General features: G+C 54.1%; 1 protein-coding gene across 1 annotated transcript in view; it reads left to right on the forward strand.

Annotated features, from left to right (window-relative positions):
- ATOH8 (atonal bHLH transcription factor 8) overlaps nucleotides 1-17,951 on the forward strand; it is a 39,303-nt gene that overhangs the window by 12,951 nt on the left and 8,401 nt on the right. The window contains exon 3 of the mRNA XM_047069199.1: nucleotides 4,822-4,921. Coding sequence (XP_046925155.1) covers nucleotides 4,822-4,921 — 100 coding nt within the window. The remainder of the gene's footprint in view (nucleotides 1-4,821; nucleotides 4,922-17,951) is intronic.

Here is a 17,951-nt window from a genome sequence, read left to right on the forward strand (position 1 = left end):
CGGTGAGGCCGCCCAGCCCAGAGATGGTGGGGAGGAGTGGATGGGCCCTGGAGAACGCAGTTCTGACTCTGGCTGTAGCCGGAGATAATGCACGTTAAGCACCTGGCTTTGGGCCATGTTTCTGCAGCTCCTGTTTTTAAAGCAGCAACTCCTGGGAGCTTTGGAGGAAGAGGGGGAGGGGGAGGTGGAGGAGGAGGAGGAGGAGGAGGAGGAGGAAGAAGAGCAGCAAGACTGTTTCACACCTGGGCCGGGTGGGCCTTGCCAGACCTGCAGAATAGGAAAGGACCAATTTCCCACAATCGAGGACGCCCCTTACCAGCGCCTTTAACCTACTGAGTAATAATAATAATGGTAATAACGACAGCTACTAACACTGAAGGCATGGTTTAAACGCTAGTGCTAAATGGCCAGTAAGTCCGTGCCCTCAAGTTGCTTGCAGGCTGTTTGGGGATGGGGAGAGAGAAAACGTCATGATGCACCGAGTTAAGGGCTGTCCCAGAAGCCTGGGCAGCGGTTAGGGACCCCCAGGGCTGTGCCAGATGGAGGGAGGCTGGCTCTGCAAGACTGGAGGTTGCTCCTAACGCGTTGGGTGATCTGGGCCGGAGGAAGCCCTGAAGCTGATGCAGCTCCATCACACTTATGTCTTCCCTCTTTTCCTGCTGCTTTTTAGGCGGGGGAGGCTTTTCTTGGTGATGGCAGGTCCCAGGGTGACCTGCTCCTTTTCGGAAGAACATCTTGTGTGCAGACTTCTGTAGCTTTGGTGCTGGGGACAAGCGGAGGTGGTGCGTTGGTTTTGGGTTGGGGGTCCATGGGAGCCAAGGGTGTTTCGAGGGGCCCTTTACTGACTGGCTGAGCCCAGAGCCTTATGTGGACTGTACCCAAGCCCCGGAGCATGTGGCCCAGTCTTAAGAGCTCCTGCTCTGGCTGGACCCAACTGCTGGTGTGCCTGGCCTCCTGTGTCCCTAGAGTATCCGCCAAGGGGCACAGCCCTGGCTCCGTCCCCATTGCATGTACATAGTCATCTGCACTGGGGCCTCAGTGTCCACTTCTCTGAGGCAAGTTGTCACCAGAAGTGATTTCTGAGGCCCTTTCTGGTTGGGCTTTCTGAGCTGAGGTCACCTCAGCCCCTTTTTCTGTCTGAATGACTAAACGTGGTACTCTTACTTTCCCTGTGCCCTGCATGGGCATCTTACACAGACCTGAAAGTTTCTCATAGGGACTGCTGGGTCTCCAGTGCATTGTGTCCCGGGAACACCGGTAATACCTGATGTTCTTAGAGCCTGGACTACGTGTCGGGCATGGTGCTTAGATCTTGTGATGTATCGACTCGTGACTCTTTCTGCCAAGCCTACGAGGGAGGTACTGATGCTGTCCCATTACACAGATAATGAAGCTGAGGTCCAGAGACCTAAGGAACTTGACCAAGGTCCCTTAGCCAGTCAGAGAGGGGTGCAGCAGCCCTACCCTTCCCTGTTCTGCCTCCCACATGGAAGTGGGTGTGTGAGAGGAGGTTCTATTTCCAAATCCTACCGGCCAAGTTACTGAGTTAAATACCATTTGCCTTCAAAGACCATAGAGTCCATCTATGCTGGGAAAAAAGGGGGGTGGGTGGGAAACCACCATCAAATTCCCTTCTAGTCATAAAAATGGATGCAATTTATTTTTTCTGGCATTCCAATTACATAGACGTTTGTCGCCAGCTGTTTGCTCTAACAGAGTGTTCTCTCAGCTGCCGTTTCTCCTCTCACATTTGACATCATTAGTCCACAAGTCTGGCAGGGACTGGGTTGGAGGGATCATTGGCTGGGGAGCCTCACAGGTGAGCTCAGAGCCAGCTTTCCCCGGAAGGAAGGCAGAAGTCGGCCCTCCGATGTTCCCCGGGTGGTCCCAGGGTGGGGTGGAGGCTGGCGCTGCTTTACTCTCTGCTTTCACGCACTCTTCACCCGCCTCCTGTCCCCTTTTCCAAATTGCTCTGCTCCTGACATGCACCCTTCTCCCCAGCATGCTGTCCACGAGTGAAAACTTGGCATCTTGGGCACAGCGAGAAAGAACCAACCACTCATGGTCAGAAGGTCACAGAGACATGGGAAGACCCCGCTGAGGCTCTAAAGGATCACCCTTGGGAATGTAGAGACCCTTCCGAGAACCCCCCTCCCATTCTCCCGCCAGCTGCTCTTTGAGCCAGGGTGTCCCTCTGGAAATCTCTGCAGAAGCTCAATGACCCTTGGTCCAAGACCCTGGAGAAAGGGTGTCTGTGTAGGTTGGGGGAGGGGTAGGTTGAACCCTACCCTACAGTTCTCTTCAGTTCTCTCTGGTGCTGTTGTGTAACTTTAAGACATATGAAAGCAGAACAGGGAGACCTTCAGGAAGACTGTGAAGTAGGCCAAGAATAGAGTTTTGTGGGGGAGAGTCCTGACATGGGCAAGACCTAGCTGTGTGGCCTTAGGCATGTCACTTAACCTCTCTGCTCCCCCATTCCCTCGTCTATAAAGTGAGAGCCCACATGCCTTCCTTGCCACCTTGCTGGAAGAATTCAACAGGTTGCCATATGAGAAGGGGCTGGCATTTTCTCTGGGAGTGCCAGAAAGGAAATCTCCGCAATTTATAGCAGTAAGGTAACAACTTCATATGGAACCCCAGGAAGGACTATCTCTGGAAGGGGCGGTGCCTGGGGTGGACCAAAGACTGACCAACCAAAAGGCAGATAAGAATGAATAGTTCTGAATGGGGGACCCCTCCCCTCTCCAGCACTTCAGCCCAAACCCCTGGTGTCACACCCATAAGGTGAACGTGCAGCCAACTCAGAAATCCCCTGGCTTTTCAAGTGCATGGACTCATACCAAAAAACATGCATAATGTTTGGTTGTGCACAAGTAATAGTGCTAATAAGCTGCCCCCTACGGTCATGCCGACCATGCAGTGAGTGCCCATTGTCTGCCGGGCACCTCACGTACGTTGTCTCTACCTCACGTTACACTAACCGCACAAGTTAGGACCTCCTTCCCCCTTGCACAGAGGGGAAACTGAGGCCAAGAGGAGGGCACTTGCCCAAGGCCACATGGCTAGCAAGCGGTCGAGCCGTTTCCAGCCTGTGTCTCTTTGGTTCCAAACTCCATGCCCTCCCTTCAACTCTGGAGGCCTGCCGGGCCCCCAGGCTCACCCACTGCCCATTGGGGTGGCCTGCGCCCAGAGGGCCCCCAGCAAATGCCGGGTGCAGCGCCTTGCCCCAAGCAGCAGCTCTTATGTAAGCGGCCGGGCCGCAGCACGTGGAGGCTGCATTTAGCTGCAGGGAGCCAATAGCCCGCCGGTGGTGGCGCTGGGGGTGGCGCGGGGTGGGGTAGGCTGGGGGTGTCATCAGCCCCGCGCACCCCCAGCGCTGCACCGCCAGCGAGGCTTGACACCGGGTTAAGTCGCCTGGCGGCCTCTGGCTGCAGCTGGGAGCACGCCTGGTTCCCATTCGGGGCGCTGTGGTTTTGATTAGCTGTTCTGCGAGGCGGGCCTGGTGGCGAGTCCATGGGAGCTTCGCTGGAACAGAGGGTCCCCCGCCCGGCCGCCGCGGCCCCCCCTCCTGGCAGCCCCAGACTCCAGATGTTCCGAGCGCTCGCTGGGAAGGCCTGCTGGCGCCACGGAGGGCAGAGGGCAGGGAAAGCACGCGAGCTGGAAGCCCAAGCACTCAGTCACCGCAGGCCTTGGCAGCCCGCCCAGCCCTCTGCTGGCACATTCCCCAGCTCTCCCCTGGCCATCTGTTCCCAAAAAACCCTTTCAGAGCCTCATCATCACTCAGGATACAACAGCGCGAGCAGCTGGTTTGGAGGCAGAAGGGAAAACCGTGCAAAAGGTCCTTTGTGAGAGAGGAAACTCACTTATGAATAACAGGGCTGGACGCCGTAAAAGTTGGCGGCTGGAATTCTTGTTTCTCAGGCGCCGCCGTTTTCTCTTGACTTTTTATCTCTGGTTTTTATTTTGTTTCCCCTCGTTTTCTTTTTATGTTGTTTCTTCCTCTTCTTACACCACTTATGACTTTTCTTCTTCCTCTAAGGTGCCTGAAGACCACCTAATTAGTTCTCCTGGATGCTGCCAGAATCCTTTCCTTCTCAAAACTGTTAGAGTTGGAGGGAGTTGGAAGTGACTGTTTTCATAAAACCTGGGCGGGGTGGGGGGGGGCGCAGGGGGGGTAGGGAAGGACAGACGGGAAAGAAGGTGCCTGGGAGGGCGCACTATGGGCAAGGCCCAGGCCATCAATGCTCAGGTCTTGGACGAGAGGCAGAAAGTCATAAACCCAGGCACAAAAGATGCCAGCGACGTCAGTGGGGCAGAGATAACACAGAGACCCTCGTCGGCTCATCAGAGAGCAACGTGGAGATGCTTTGGGAAAACAGTGGCATTCATAAACACCCTTGTGCTTGGGCCCCTCAGCTGATTGCAGTATGACATGAAGCCTTTTTAAAGAACTGGCTGTCCCAGAAGCTTCTGGGAGATGTGTGCCTGGAATCTGGGCACCTCTTGGGAGCAGTCACCCTGTGGTCTGTCCGGAGGCCACGGGTGGTGGGGCAGGGCCGGCAGCTGCGACACCAGCTTCCGGGAGGAAGCAAGATGGCAAGGCGTGGCCCGCCTTCCTCATACCCCTTGGAGCACCAATGTGGAGCTGAGACTCAGGCCCCAGGCTGCCAGGTGGAGGTGGGAAGAGGGATGCCTCCCAAGTGTCAGAGGGTGCTGATTTGATATGGGGGGGGGGGACACAGGTCAGGGCCAAGGGACTGGGGTCTCCCCTTTCCTTTCTCAATTCCCTGCACCCCTTTCCCACTGTCTGCCCCCACACAGCCCCAGCAGACCCAGAAGCTCCGGAACCCCTCACTGCAGCAGTGGGAAAAGTCTGTTGTCCCGTGGCTGTGGGTGGCTGGCTTCTTACAAGACAAGGACTGTGGGTGTTGGAGGGCATCCGTGTGTCTCATCTACACTGTACCCAGGCCCCTGCATTTCATTCCTTTGCCCTCCTTTTCTCTCTCCTCCCCTCCCAGTTTTAGTTGGAGAGAGGCAGCTCCAGAAGGACCAAATATTTATGTTTATCACAATTTCAGGGCCATTAATCTCACCGTCTGAAGGGCTCAGAAGGGGCTGAGATCTACCCTCCCTGCTTGGTGTCAGTGGGCAGGTGTCTGGGCCCCGGACTCTGAAGCCAGCCTCAGCTCTGCCCCGGGGCTGTGTGACTGGGTGGCCGTGTTCAAGTGTCCCGTCTGGAAGATGCCTAGCCTGCCTTCCGGATCTACTCAAGGATTGATGCACAAAGTACGTGAAGCTGTTTCGTGAACTCCTTCCTCTCTCCCATGTCCTCTGCCTGAGAAATTGGTCTTTGTGGGGCCAAAGGTGCTGGGGGGGGGGGGGGCGGGGGGCCGGGCAAGGAGGAGTGACTGCTGGCCCCAGGCCTCTGGTTATAATGTAGAGTCAGCCCAATGACCAGAAGTTGCTTTCCAGCCCTGAGGCTTCCCTGCTCCCTGCTCAGCCTTGAACACTGTACCCAGCACAGCAGAAGGCCCGGATCAGAGGGGTGGCTGCAGGCCCCCGTTCCTCACCTGTCCTTGAACTGGTTCTCCCCTTTTATCTGCCCTAGCACACCAGAAAGCTGGTTCTAGGGGAAGATATCAATCCCTGCCTTCCTTGAGCTCCTAGTAAAAATATTTCTGAAGGGAGAAGTAGGGAGCCATTCCTTCCTTCAAGACCTTCCTGCCCTCCACCCAGAATTCACAGCCACCTGGGACCTGGCCCAGCTGCCCAACTGCTCCGGCTCTGTGGACCCCCACCTCAGCCCCTCCTAGCAGCTCAGCCAGAAGCCCAATCTGACCACCTCACTCCCTGCTCGGGACCCTCAGGGGCTCCCCACAGGCCAAGAGTAGAGGCCATACTCCCTCGTAGGACACCTGACCCTCCCCCAAGTGACCTGGCTCCAGCCGGTCACTCCCTGTGTCCCAATTTACACTCTAGCAACAAGGAACTCCTCGCCCAAAGGGGCTATTTTTGGCCTCTGTGCTCATGTTGTTCCTTCTGCCTGGAATGCCCTTCTCCCCTGTCTGGCTGGCTAACTCCTGCTCATTCTGGAAGGCTCAGTTCCTCCTGGAAGACCTCCCTGACCCCTACCCCAGCCTCCTCCTCAGGGCCTCATAGCATGGCCACTCTACTTGCCTTTACCACAGGGGTGTGTATAGTCTAATTCAGGAGAGTGTCCTATGATATACTGTGAAGTAACGATGTAAGATGTTCTGTTATGTGACGTGCTGACGCCCATGTTATATTGTTACACTTTTAGCTGCTGTGTTACAGGATATATTATGTGATATTATAACCCCCACACTACACTACCTTACGGCATACAGTGTTTATTTAGTGCCTGCTTCTCCAGTCAGACTGGGTGCCCTTTCATTTTTGCATCCCAGTTTCTGGTGCATAGTAGGCCCCCAAATAATGACACACCATTCCTTCAACTAATATCCACACAGCTGGGGCTGAGTATTCCTAGGCTGAAGGCAGAGACTTCTTTCTGTCTTCATCTCATGGCTACATAGTGGCTGCCACAGCACTGAGCACTTCATCCTCATGTTATATCCAAAGGCAGAACAGGGGCTTTGCTGGAGAGAGCCTTTCTCCTCATCAGTTCAGTCATCCTGCCCAGACATCCCCTACCTGTCCTAGAAGAAGGGGTGCTCCCCCTGAAAGTGAGAAAGACATCAGGATCTCTCAGTTGGGAGTGCAGTAGGCTCGTGACATGCAGCTACGTGACATCCCTGGAGCATTGGCCCTGATTTGTGACAGGGTGGTTTTCTTCTCAGTGGGGCTAACCGCTGTCCTAACCTTAACCACAGTGCCAGAACCCCGCCTCCGTGAGCTTGCTCCCTCTTCACCGTGGCTCCGTAAAGTGAGTACCAATAGCTCCATTTTCAGTTGACGACACTAAGGTTAAAAGAACCTGGGTGACCAGGCTAGGCCACTAGTGACCATGTACCTCTCTGCACTGTGCTTTACATTTTGCAGAGCCCTCTCATGCCTGTTACTCACTTAACTCCTATAGCAACCTCTGGAGACGCACATTTCTTCCTTCCTTCCTTCCTTCCTTCCTTCCTTCCTTCCTTCCTTCCAAGAGAGTGGGGGAGGGGCAGCGACAAGGAAACAGAGGATCTGCAGCGGGCTCTGCGCCCACAGCAGAGAGCATGATGTGGGGCTCAAACTCACCAACCACGAGATCATGACTTGAGCCAAAGTCGGATGCCTAACTGACTGAGCCACCCAGACCTCCCCGAGACACATATTTCTAACCATGGCAGCTAGATGGGGAGGCTGGGACCCAGAGGTGAAGTCACCCAGGTCACACAGCTGGGCAGGCCAGGTGGGGTAAGGCAGGCTCCTCAGCCCCATGACACAGGTGCTCCTGAATCTAGACCGTCTCTGTCCTCTGCTGCTCCCAAGGTGGGTATGAGCTGCAGAGAGTGTCTGGCAGTGAAAGGTCCGGGACTGGGAGATGTGGGTCTGAGTCTCAGCCCAGCCACTCATGGGCTTTGTGACCTCAGGGTCTTGCCTTCTCTATGCTCTGCTCCTCCTAAAACACGGATGGAAATGGCCACAGGTGAGCAGGCTTCAAGGAGACAATGGCTGAGAAAGGGCTTTGTCAGCTGGAAATGCTGTGTGGTCAGAGAGGTTCCACGTCCATCAGGGCACTGGGCAGAGGGGCCCCAGTGTCCCCTCCCCACCCAGTGATTTAGAGAATGGATATCAGACTGGGCTGGCCCAGAGGACTTGATTGCATCGCCGCGCAGAGGACACCCCGTCCATCCTGCGTGCACACACACGCACGGGTGTCCCGCTGGGTCGGTCTCTAGGCACCGTCTGTCAGGATCAGATGGGGGGCCTCCTACATGGTAGGTTGAATTCCCGTCCAGGTGGGTAGAGGTGTTGCTGAGAATCACCCCACCCAGTCCGTGGCAGTGGTGCTCTCCTGCCCCCGCAGCCCGACCTGCACGCACACATGGGACACGGGTGGGCAGCCGGTGTGATTACTGGCAAAGGTTGGCCCACTTTGGCCCACTCACCCCCTCAGCCTATCCACACAGTGATTCTTACTTGTTCAGTCTCTTGAGTTAACAGGAGCAGTAAAAGATGAAGAAAGCGTGAGGGTCCTGCACATTTGTTTAAGAATAAATACTTTGGAATGTCCACTGTGCGGCAGACATTGTTCTGGGTGCCGGGTCACATTGGAGAACAAAACAAACAAAGGCCCCACCCCTTGGAGGGCAGGGCTAAATGACACAAGGGCCAAGCATAAAAGCTCATAAGGGAGCCCTGGAGGGGCCTTCTTCAGAGCCCACGGCCCTTAATCTGTGCACAGTTCTGACAAGCTGGACTCCCTGGTGTCTCAGATCAGAGCAGCTGAGCAGAAATAACCTATTGAAGTGGTTACCTGGAGCAGGTGCAGGGACAGCGCCCAGAGTCACGGCCAGCGGTCTGATGGTGTGGGAGGAAACAGAAAAACAAAGAGCGCAGTGCCAGAGGCTCAGAAGAGCCAAGAGGCTTGGAGCCGTTTAGTGTCTGGGTAAAGGGCCCTCGAGGACCTGTGGAGTCTTCTCTGGCCCGATGTTTCTGGGCTTGACCTTGGGTTGTCAAGAGGAAGCTAAAGTACATCCAGTAACGTCGGGCTGAGAATGCAGGGAAGTGCATCAATTATTAGGAAAGGACCTGTCCAAGCTGTTTTGGCACAGAAAACACGAGGCTTCCTTTCTCTGGGGAAGTCTGCTTCTGTGCAAGAGCTGGTTCTAGGATGTCAGTGCGGGGAGGGCAGGGCTCCGTGTCTGTTTTGCTGTTTGCAGCATCCCCAGTGCCTCAAAGGGAGCCTGGCATGGTCTAAACGCTCCGTAGATGTTTGCCGAAAGAACGGACGAGTGGAAGCCATAGGAAAGGAGGGGTTTCCAGTTGTCTTCCCCAGGATCTAATAGGCAGCTCCTCTGTGCCCAGTACTGGGTGGGACCCTGGCAGTCTGAGGTGGAGACACAGTCCTGCCTTCAGGAGCTAACGGGCCAATGGAAGGGAGACACGGATGCACACACGTGTGCTCTGGCACGTGACTGCCTAGTGCCGAGTGCTTCGCGGGGCCGCCACTGTGCTCTTGAGTCCTCCCTACAACCTCCTGCAGTAGATTACTATTATTACCATTTTATAGGTGAAGAAACTGAGGTACAGAGAGGTTAAGGAACGTGCCCAAGGTCACACAGCTGGTAGAATGAGGAAGTCAGGATTCAAACAGAGGCCGTATGGTGCCACGGCTGGCACATTCAGCCACCGCGCCGTGTTGCCTGTCAGTAGGTGTGCGTGTGCACACGCATGTGGGTAAAATAATCGTTTCTCGTCCAGTCTCGGCCTTTCCCTTATGCGGCTGGGAGCTACTTTTGTGGTGTCACTGATGGACAGGGTGGCAGTGAGTAAAGAGCCCTGATCAAAGATGTCCCCCACCGTGCCTCCGCAATCTGGCTGTGAGAGGCCCAGGGATGATGAGAAGGGGTAGGGGTGGTGTTTTTCTCACCTTAAAACTGCATTTGCACGCTGTTTTTGGGGAAGTCATTTGATTGTTTGGGCTCTCCAGGGGCTCCATGACCACATGTTATTGCCCCGCTGGTCCTGAAATATCCACAGCTAGACTCCTTCCTGGAGGTCTCCTGGAGAGATACATCGTGATCTTTGCAAAGGCGCGCTGGCCAGCATTTGGGCGTGAATTGGCTTGTCTGCTTGGTTCCCCATCACCCCTGCTGTCAGTTGCAGTAAGGATGGGGGGGGGGAGGCACTGAAAGATGCAGGGCAGTGATGGCCAGCGATCCCCAGCTGGGGAAGAAGCAGGTCTGACAGGGATCTGTCAGCACTGCGGTTAGGTGTGTGTGTGTATGTGCATAGCGGGGGTGGGGGTGGGGGTGGGGTGAGGGGCATGGGTCAGGGCCCACCGGGAAGCTGCCAGGGAGCAGGGCCTTCCTCACCTGGCTGGGCCACCTGTCTGCCCAGCTGTCTGCTCCCCTCCAGCCTGAGTGCCTCCCCTGGCTATGGGGCAAGGTCACGGGCTCCTTGAGCTCCTGGGGTCTGGAAGAGCAGTGTGTAGCCGAGTGGAATTGGCTGGACAACATCACAGAATGGGAAGCAGATGGGAAGCTGCAGCAGCTGGGCCTCAGGCCTCTCTCGGGCCAGCTCGACCCTCCCAGTGCTCTGTGCTCTGGGTGGGGTGGGGTGGGGGCCAAGAAAGACAGAGAGGCTGATGGACGGGGAGATATAAACAAAGGAGAGGCCAAGAGAAAGTTGGCACAGAGACACATAGGCAAAGCATGGAGAAAGAAAGTGAGAGACTGGCAGCCAGAGAGAGCGGCCTGTAGCCCAAGAAGGCGTCAGCGTGGCGGGGGCCGCGGCTCTCCCTGGCCATCCCCTGCAGGCTCAGTGGGCTCCTTCTGGGTTCTGGCCCTGGCTCTGGGAATGCCAGGCCTCCCACCGCCAGCCACCTTTCCCTTAGGCTCAAAGGACAAAGACGGAGATTTTCTTAGAACCAAGGAAGGTGGCAGCCGGGTGGATGGCCTGGGGACTCACCAGCCCGCTTGCCAGTGAAGAAGCTGAGCTGTCCAGAGGTCAGGGGGTCTGCCTTGCTCTGCTGCATCTTAGCAGCGTGACCCAGGCCAGTCAGGAAACCGGACCGGCCTCCATTTCCTCATCTGCAAAATGGGAGCAGAGATGGCCACCTCCCAGGGAGTGTGTAAGACAGCACATGCAAAGGAGGGCAGCGTGGTGCCCGGCACGAGGCAGTAGATGGTAGCTCTGAGCGCCGATTCACTCACTTCTGGCCTTAGGCCTGGGAGGACAGCGGTGGACAGGACGACGCGACCCCCTCCTTCCCTCGGGAGCTCGCACTCGAGGTATGTGGGGTGAGCGAGGGGATGATGATGGCAATCGTACCAACAATAATTCGTGGCACGGAGGGGTGTGGGAGTCCACATACAGTGCCTCGGGAGTGCAGAGGAGAGGCACGTTTTTCTCAGCCTGCAGTGGAGGTGGGGCCTGGGGGGTGAAGAGACTGGACTCGAGTTAGCCCCGATTATCCTGGACCGGGAGACAGCAGGGACCCAGCCACAAAACCCCGCCCTCCTGGAGTTTATGCCGGCGGGAGTAACTCCAAGTAAAGCTTCAGGGCAGCGTGGGGTGTGTGGACTGTGCTCTCACAATGCTTGCCCAGCATACCTGGACCCGGTTCTGCGGCTGGCGTCTTAGCACAGGAGGGGGCCCCAGGGTTACCTGCTCTCATCCTCAACGTTGTCTGATGAGGGGGTTCATTCTTCCCGGTAGGACAGTTCTTCTGTATGTCACTGACTGACTGAAGTTTGGTCGTCTCCACTGGCCTCAGTCAATGGGGGGCTTAGACTGCTGGACCCACCCATGCTCCCACCTGGGGGGCTGGGGCCCGCAGGGCAGGGGAGCCTCTTAGCTGCCCAGGCAGCTGTCTGCACACTAGCCTAGAGCCCCTGGCCACCTCAGCCGCTCCTCTAGTGAGGAGCGAACACAAGGGGGACCGGGCGAATCAATGGCATGTACCAGCAGCAGTGGTTTTCAGTCTCACCCTGGAGTTACATCGTCAGCTGCCCCAGGGCAGGGACTCTAACCCCGTGCCTGTCACAGAGCTGGCACCCAGTAGGGACTGAGTACATCTTTGATGAGTAAATGAATTCTCCCAATTCATGGTCCCCAGGCGGATTCTCCTGGCCCACAAGGGGCTCTGGCCGTAACTTTGCAAATCTTAGATGGCTGGGACCTCAGAGGGCCCTCCCAGCCCGGACACAGTGGGATCCTTGATTCACACCATGTTCCCGCCCTCAGAAAATAGCAGCCAACTCCAACTGCTCATAAATTTCCTGCCTGTCACCCCTGGCGCCCAGGCCAGGCGGGGCGGGAGGCGCTGGGGGTGGGCTGGTCCATACCTGCTTCCAGTTCCCTGGGAAGTTGGGAGGCCAGAAGCCCAGGCCTGTGCTTGTGCCCAGAATAACCTCAGCACAGCCTGGCCCGTGGAGATGTGAAAACACATCTGCCAAATGCAAAGGTGTACAGGCTGGGGTGTTGGAGAAAACAAACACCCGCAGTTTACACAACATAACTCCACTTTCATAAACTGCTATATAGGTGCCAAGCATACTTAAATAATAAAAATCTTAAAATACAAGTAAACAAATAAACACCAGACAAACAAAAAAAAAATACTATATAGGTAGGTCTAAGCATAAAAATATATGGAACAATAAGTCACCCAAGGCTATCAGTGGTTTGCTCCTAGTGGGGAGACTGAGGTGATTGAAATGTTGTTTCTTCTGTTCACTCTTCTGTATTGTCTAGTTTTTCTGTAATTAACATGTCCTACCTGTGTAATGTTTTTAAAAACTTAACTGCTTTATTGAGATCGTATATAGTTCACCTGTTTAAAGTGTCCACTTCAGGGTCGCGTGGGTGGCTCAGTTGTTTAAGTGTCCCACCCTTGCTTTTGGCTCAGGTCATGATCTCACAGTTGGGAGTTTGAGCCCCACATCAGGCTCTGTGCTGATGGTGCGGAGCCTCCTTGGGATTCTCTCTCTTTCCCTCTCTCTCTGCCCCTCCCCTGCTTTGTGTGCACCCTCGCGTGCTCTCTCTCTCTCAAAATAAATAAATAAATTTAACAACAAAAAAAATTACTTAAAAAAAAATGTGTCCACTTCAGTGGTTTTTAGTATTTTCACACCTATGTGCAGCCATTACCACAATTTTAGAACTTTTGTATCAGGCAAAAAAAAAAAAAAAAACAAAAAAAAACCCCTGTATGCTTTAGCTATTTCTTCCTACCCCACGGTCTTCGCTGTCACTCAGTCCTAGCCTACTCTGTGGATTTTCCCATTCTGGACAGTTCGTGTAAATGGAATCCTGTGACACATGGTCTTCGGTGCCTGGCTTCTTTCACTCAGCGTACTCTTCTCAGGGTTCATCCATGTTCTGGAAATGTGTTAGAGCTTCATTTCTTTTTGTGGCTGAATAATATTCCCTGGCATGGATACACCACACTTTGATTATCCATTCATGAGGCAAGAGACATGCCTTATGTGATTTTAGAAGTTGTGTCTACATTTTTAAAAACAATCCATTGAAAGCAAATTGGTCAAGATGACATAAACTTACTTTGAGACTTTTCAGCCTGTGATGCCTTTTTATGTTTCTAAACACCCATTAGTCAAACCGAGGACTCAGCTTTTTCCAGGAACGTGAGCCAGCACCTTCCAGTGTTCCCACTGTGTGCCAGGCCCTGCTGGGGGGGGGGGTGGGCACCGCTCCATTGTCTCACTGATTCTTGGCAACTGGAAGGTGAGTACTGTTACTAGGTTCACTATAAAGATGAGGAAACTGAGGCATAGAGAGATGAACTCACTTGCCCAGAGCCCCATAGCCTGTTGACTTTGGGGCCAAGGTGAACGCCAACATTCTGCGTTTAGAACCAAACACAGAACCCCCTTTCCAGCCCAAACATGGATGTACTTAAAAGTGAAAGAAAAAATAATACCTAATAGCATGGGTCTTGAAAAATACTTTTCCCACGTCCTCTCTGCTTGTCTTTTGTATTTAAAAAAAAAAAATTTTTTTAATGTTTATTCATTTGAGAGAGAGAGAGAGACAGTGCGATCAGGGGCAGGACAGGGAGAGAGGGAGACACAGAGTCCGAAGCAAGCTCCAGGCTCTGAGCCATTAGCACAGGGCCTGACACGGGGCTCGAACTCATGAACTGTGAGATCATGACCTGAGCCAAAGTCGGACGCTCAGCCAACCAACTGAGCCACCCAGGCGCCCCTTGTGTTTTTGTTTTAAACTAACATCTGAAACCTGACTATTCTTTTTAGGACAAACTAATGAAAAAAAAAGTGATTTCCATTCCATTAGATGTCTTTTTCTGCATGTAGAAGGCTGTATCCAAATTGCTAAAATGTAAAAAAAAAAAAAAGTATAATTTAAAAATAATGAAAAATGGTTAAGTAGGTAACATGGACTGAAAATGAATTTAAAAGGTAAAATACCTTAGAAAGCAGACACAGTCATTTTTAAATGCCCCTAAAATGGTAAAATTGCCCTGCAATACACAGAAGTGATCAAAAGAGGAAACCAATCCACCTAAAGCCAGAGACAGACTTGGTAAGCAGAGGACATAGAGTCAGAATAAAAAACTGGAGGTGAACAAAAACAAAAAATGATGCAGAATTGTTCCAGGATTCACAACAATTACCCCAAGTTTCCGTAAAGCATAGGCATATTTTCAAAAATGCGAAGTTACATTTGAAACAGGAAACATACTCCATGGTATATAAAAGCTATGGTGAATAAAATGCCTGTGACTGGAAATATTTATTCACGTGTTCAACAAATATTTATCAAGATGCTAGTATGTGTCCAGACTGTTCTAGGCTCTCGGGCTACGTCAGGGAACAAAACAGACCATGTCCCTGTCCTTGTGGAGCTGATGTTCTGACCACAAATGATGTTCTGACCACAAATGAACAGATTAAGAAAAATGATTTCTAAATGTGATAGACTCAGCCACTTTGCCACTCTGACCAAATCACCTCCAACAGACTCAGCACGTCAGACTGCGGAAAGGGACCTGGGAGGCCATCTTGCCTAGTCGTGTTCAAAGTTTATTTTCACTGCAGAACCTGTTTATTTTTTTTTTTAATTTTTTTTTCAACGTTTATTTATCTTTGGGACAGAGAGAGACAGAGCATGAACGGGGGAGGAGCAGAGAGAGAGGGAGACACAGAATCGGAAACAAGCTCCAGGCTCTGAGCCATCAGCCCAGAGCCTGACGCGGGGCTTGAACTCCCGGACCGCGAGATCGTGACCTGGCTGAAGTCGGACGCTTAACCGACTGCGCCACCCAGGCGCCCCAGCAGAACCTGTTTAAAGGGCATCTTCTGTGGTAAGGGGCTGGGATGTAGGAGACTTCTGTGAGCAGTGAGCCAAGAGCCTTTCCCCTCTGTACCCAGAGCCTTGGCCCAAAGAGGAAATACCACCTATAAATCCCAGAGCTGGATGGGGTTCGGGAGGCCTTCTCAGGCTGTGCTTCTATATGAGGTGACATAGGATGTTGCCACCAGTTTCATGAGAAGGGGTCTGTAGTACGGTTGCCAAAGTTGGGGGTATTTGCCAGCCCTCTCTGTCGCATTTGTAATTATGTGCCTGTAATTAATACACACACACATACACCCTGCCCCTTCTGAAGGGGCATCCATGGGTTTGTCTCCTAACCCCTCAGCCACAGCTGATCTGTGGAGGAAATCTGATTGAGGCTGGACCACCGGCTGCCTCCACTGGGACATTTGAGTTGGGGCGCTGAGAGACTGGGCCAGCTGGTAAGCAGGAAGGAAGCAGATACTTGATGTGGCCGAGTGCTGCTTCTGGGAGGCACCTAGAGGGAAGGGCCACAGATTGACTCAGGGTGCAGTTGTGATCACAGGATCATAGGAGTTCAGAAAACAACGAGTGAATAAAGTCTTGTGAATTTCTTCATTGCAGGACTTTTCAGTCCTTTAATACGCTAATATATGTAGTGACTTTCCAAGGTGGGGTCAAGGTCTAAAATGTTTCCCAGACTCCCAGATGGGATAACCTCACCTGCCTAATGTTCGTACCCTTTGGGGGGAGTGCAAATCCATGTGTGTGCTGTACAAGTGAAGGAATTAAGCACAGAGAGGGAGAGTGAGTTCCCCAAAGTCACAAAGCTGGTTAATCACAGAGGAGGTCCTGGCACCCAAGGCCTCCCGGTGTTCTTCCCACCACGCCCCATTTGACATAAGACTTCCACGTATGGATGATACGTGTGCTGGGATTCCTGTACTGAGGTGGGCGGTGGGAACACAGGTCCAGTGTAGACACCAGGGAAAGGGTGGGAGCAAGAACTGAAGGTCAGGCTTTGGCGAGAAGAACCTGGCTTCCTTGCTCTTGGGTGGTAGTCATGGCTTCCGCAGGGCCTGAGGGCCAGTAGCGAGCCCGGGCAGGGCCCTGGCGCCTTGACCGAGTAGCCAGTGGGACAGCTCCGGCCCGCCTGCCCAGCCAGCTTTCTGCGCCGAACCCCCAGACCGCAGGCCGGCTGGACAGAGAGGAACTCTGGGCCCTTCTCCGCAGGGCCCGCCCAGGCAGCCAGCGACTGGCTGACGCGGGCTGTAAATCACCCCGTGGACCACAGACCCTGTGCCATCCCCACGGGTTTCCTTTCCGCCTCTTAATCCTCCTCCTCAGACTCGGTAACAAAAAGCAGATTCCTGCTGGGGCCAGCCACGCACCGCACTGTGGGCTCGGAGGATGTGAGCCGGGACTCACCCCATCAAGATGCTCCCTCTTCTTTCCTTTCTCCCTTCTCAGCCTCTGTTAGCTAGGGGACGCCCCCTCCTCCTGGCCCAGCTCTCGCCCTCCTCGGACCCCACTTCCAGCCTTACCCCAGCCTCGCACCCTGGCCGCTGGCCAAGCCCGGCGCCCCAGGCCTGCGAGGCTCACCGGGGCCTGTGGTTGGCAGGCCCTCCAGGCTGTGGTTTGGCCTCATCCCGGCTCCCCAAGCCTCCGGTTCAGCAGAAGCAGCTTCTCTGTGGTAGAACAAACATTGTCGATCCGCATTCGAATCCTGATGGCCGCCAGCTTCCAGCGCCCCCTCTCCACCGGCGATGGCTCACCTCTGAGATGAGGGTGCGGAGAAAGCCCCCCTGGCATGGTGGAGATGCCTGACAGATGTTTTGCTTCAAAAACGAGTACTTAGCTGTTTGTTCAGGGTTGTTGCAAGAATCCCAGAGAAGCGGTATTTGGAGCTGCTTTCGTAGGAGTGTGCTGTGCCAGGTTAGGGCACTGCTGTTGCTCTTTGGCGTGTTTGGGTAGACTTGGAGGCCTCACAGGACCTCCCCCACCCCCCACAGTGCTGACCTCCCCCAGAACCTGAAGTCCCAGCAGCCCTGTGACCTTTCCCTGTCTCCTGTCCCTGGTAGCAAGTCACACCCTGCGGTCAGTTTTCTCATGAGCGACACCAGGTTCAGCTGCCAGAGTGAGGGTTCCAAAGGTCAGGACTGCGAGGCGCGCACGGACGGACGGTGCAACCTAGTGGTTTTCAAACTAGGCTCCTGCGCACCCTGGGTTCTCAGAGATGTCCCAGGCCTCCCGTTGGAGGGAATGCACCCTGTGACCCCCTCTCCCTGTGTCCTCCCTACCAGAGGGAGGCAAACACTGCAACACACCAGACCGTGTTTATCTGTTTTCTGTGTTAGGGTTTCACGGGTTAGACTCCATTTCTGCTGCTTAAAAGAAAGTTTGAAAATTATTGACCTGCTCTAGCTGTGTCAGGAGAACACTGAGGCCCAGAGGAGTTAAGTGACTTGTCTCAGGTCACCCACCTGGTGGGGTGGATGGACAGCACCTAGAGGAGGCCCCTGGACTCCTGGTATAGTGCTCTTGTCTGAACAGTGTAGGGAAAAGGGGCTGCGGGTGGTCATTCCTGTGGGGGGGGGGGGGCAGACCTGACTCACATGCCTCAGAGGTGTGACCCGGAGGACTGTGTTATCAGCACCAGGTGTCCCTGAGCTCCCCTCTAACCCCTGCAGCCCTGCCCATATCCCCAAAGCGGCCAAGTCAGCAATGGCTCTGAAATGCAGAGTGAGGAGTAAGGGGACAGTGTGGGCTCTGGAGGCAGCCAGTTCTGGGTCCAGATGCTGGCTCCATCACTTACTGAACCCCTCAGGATGCAGTCCCCTGCCTGAGCCACACAGGTCCCTCCCGGGGCAGGAGCCAGCAAGGATCAAGAGAGAGGAGGTGCTGGGGTGCCAGCTCCTGGGATCAGCTGGCCTTTAGGAAAGAGTCAGGAGAGTCAAGTTTTTCTGATGGTTGGTTGTTTCTTTCAGGAGTGACTGGCC

This window comes from Lynx rufus, unplaced genomic scaffold (genome assembly GCF_022079265.1).
Source record: "Lynx rufus isolate CCGP_SWC_20201006 ecotype Redwood Valley unplaced genomic scaffold, mLynRuf1.p SCAF_8, whole genome shotgun sequence".
In the NCBI taxonomy this organism is placed as follows: Eukaryota; Metazoa; Chordata; class Mammalia; order Carnivora; family Felidae; genus Lynx; species Lynx rufus.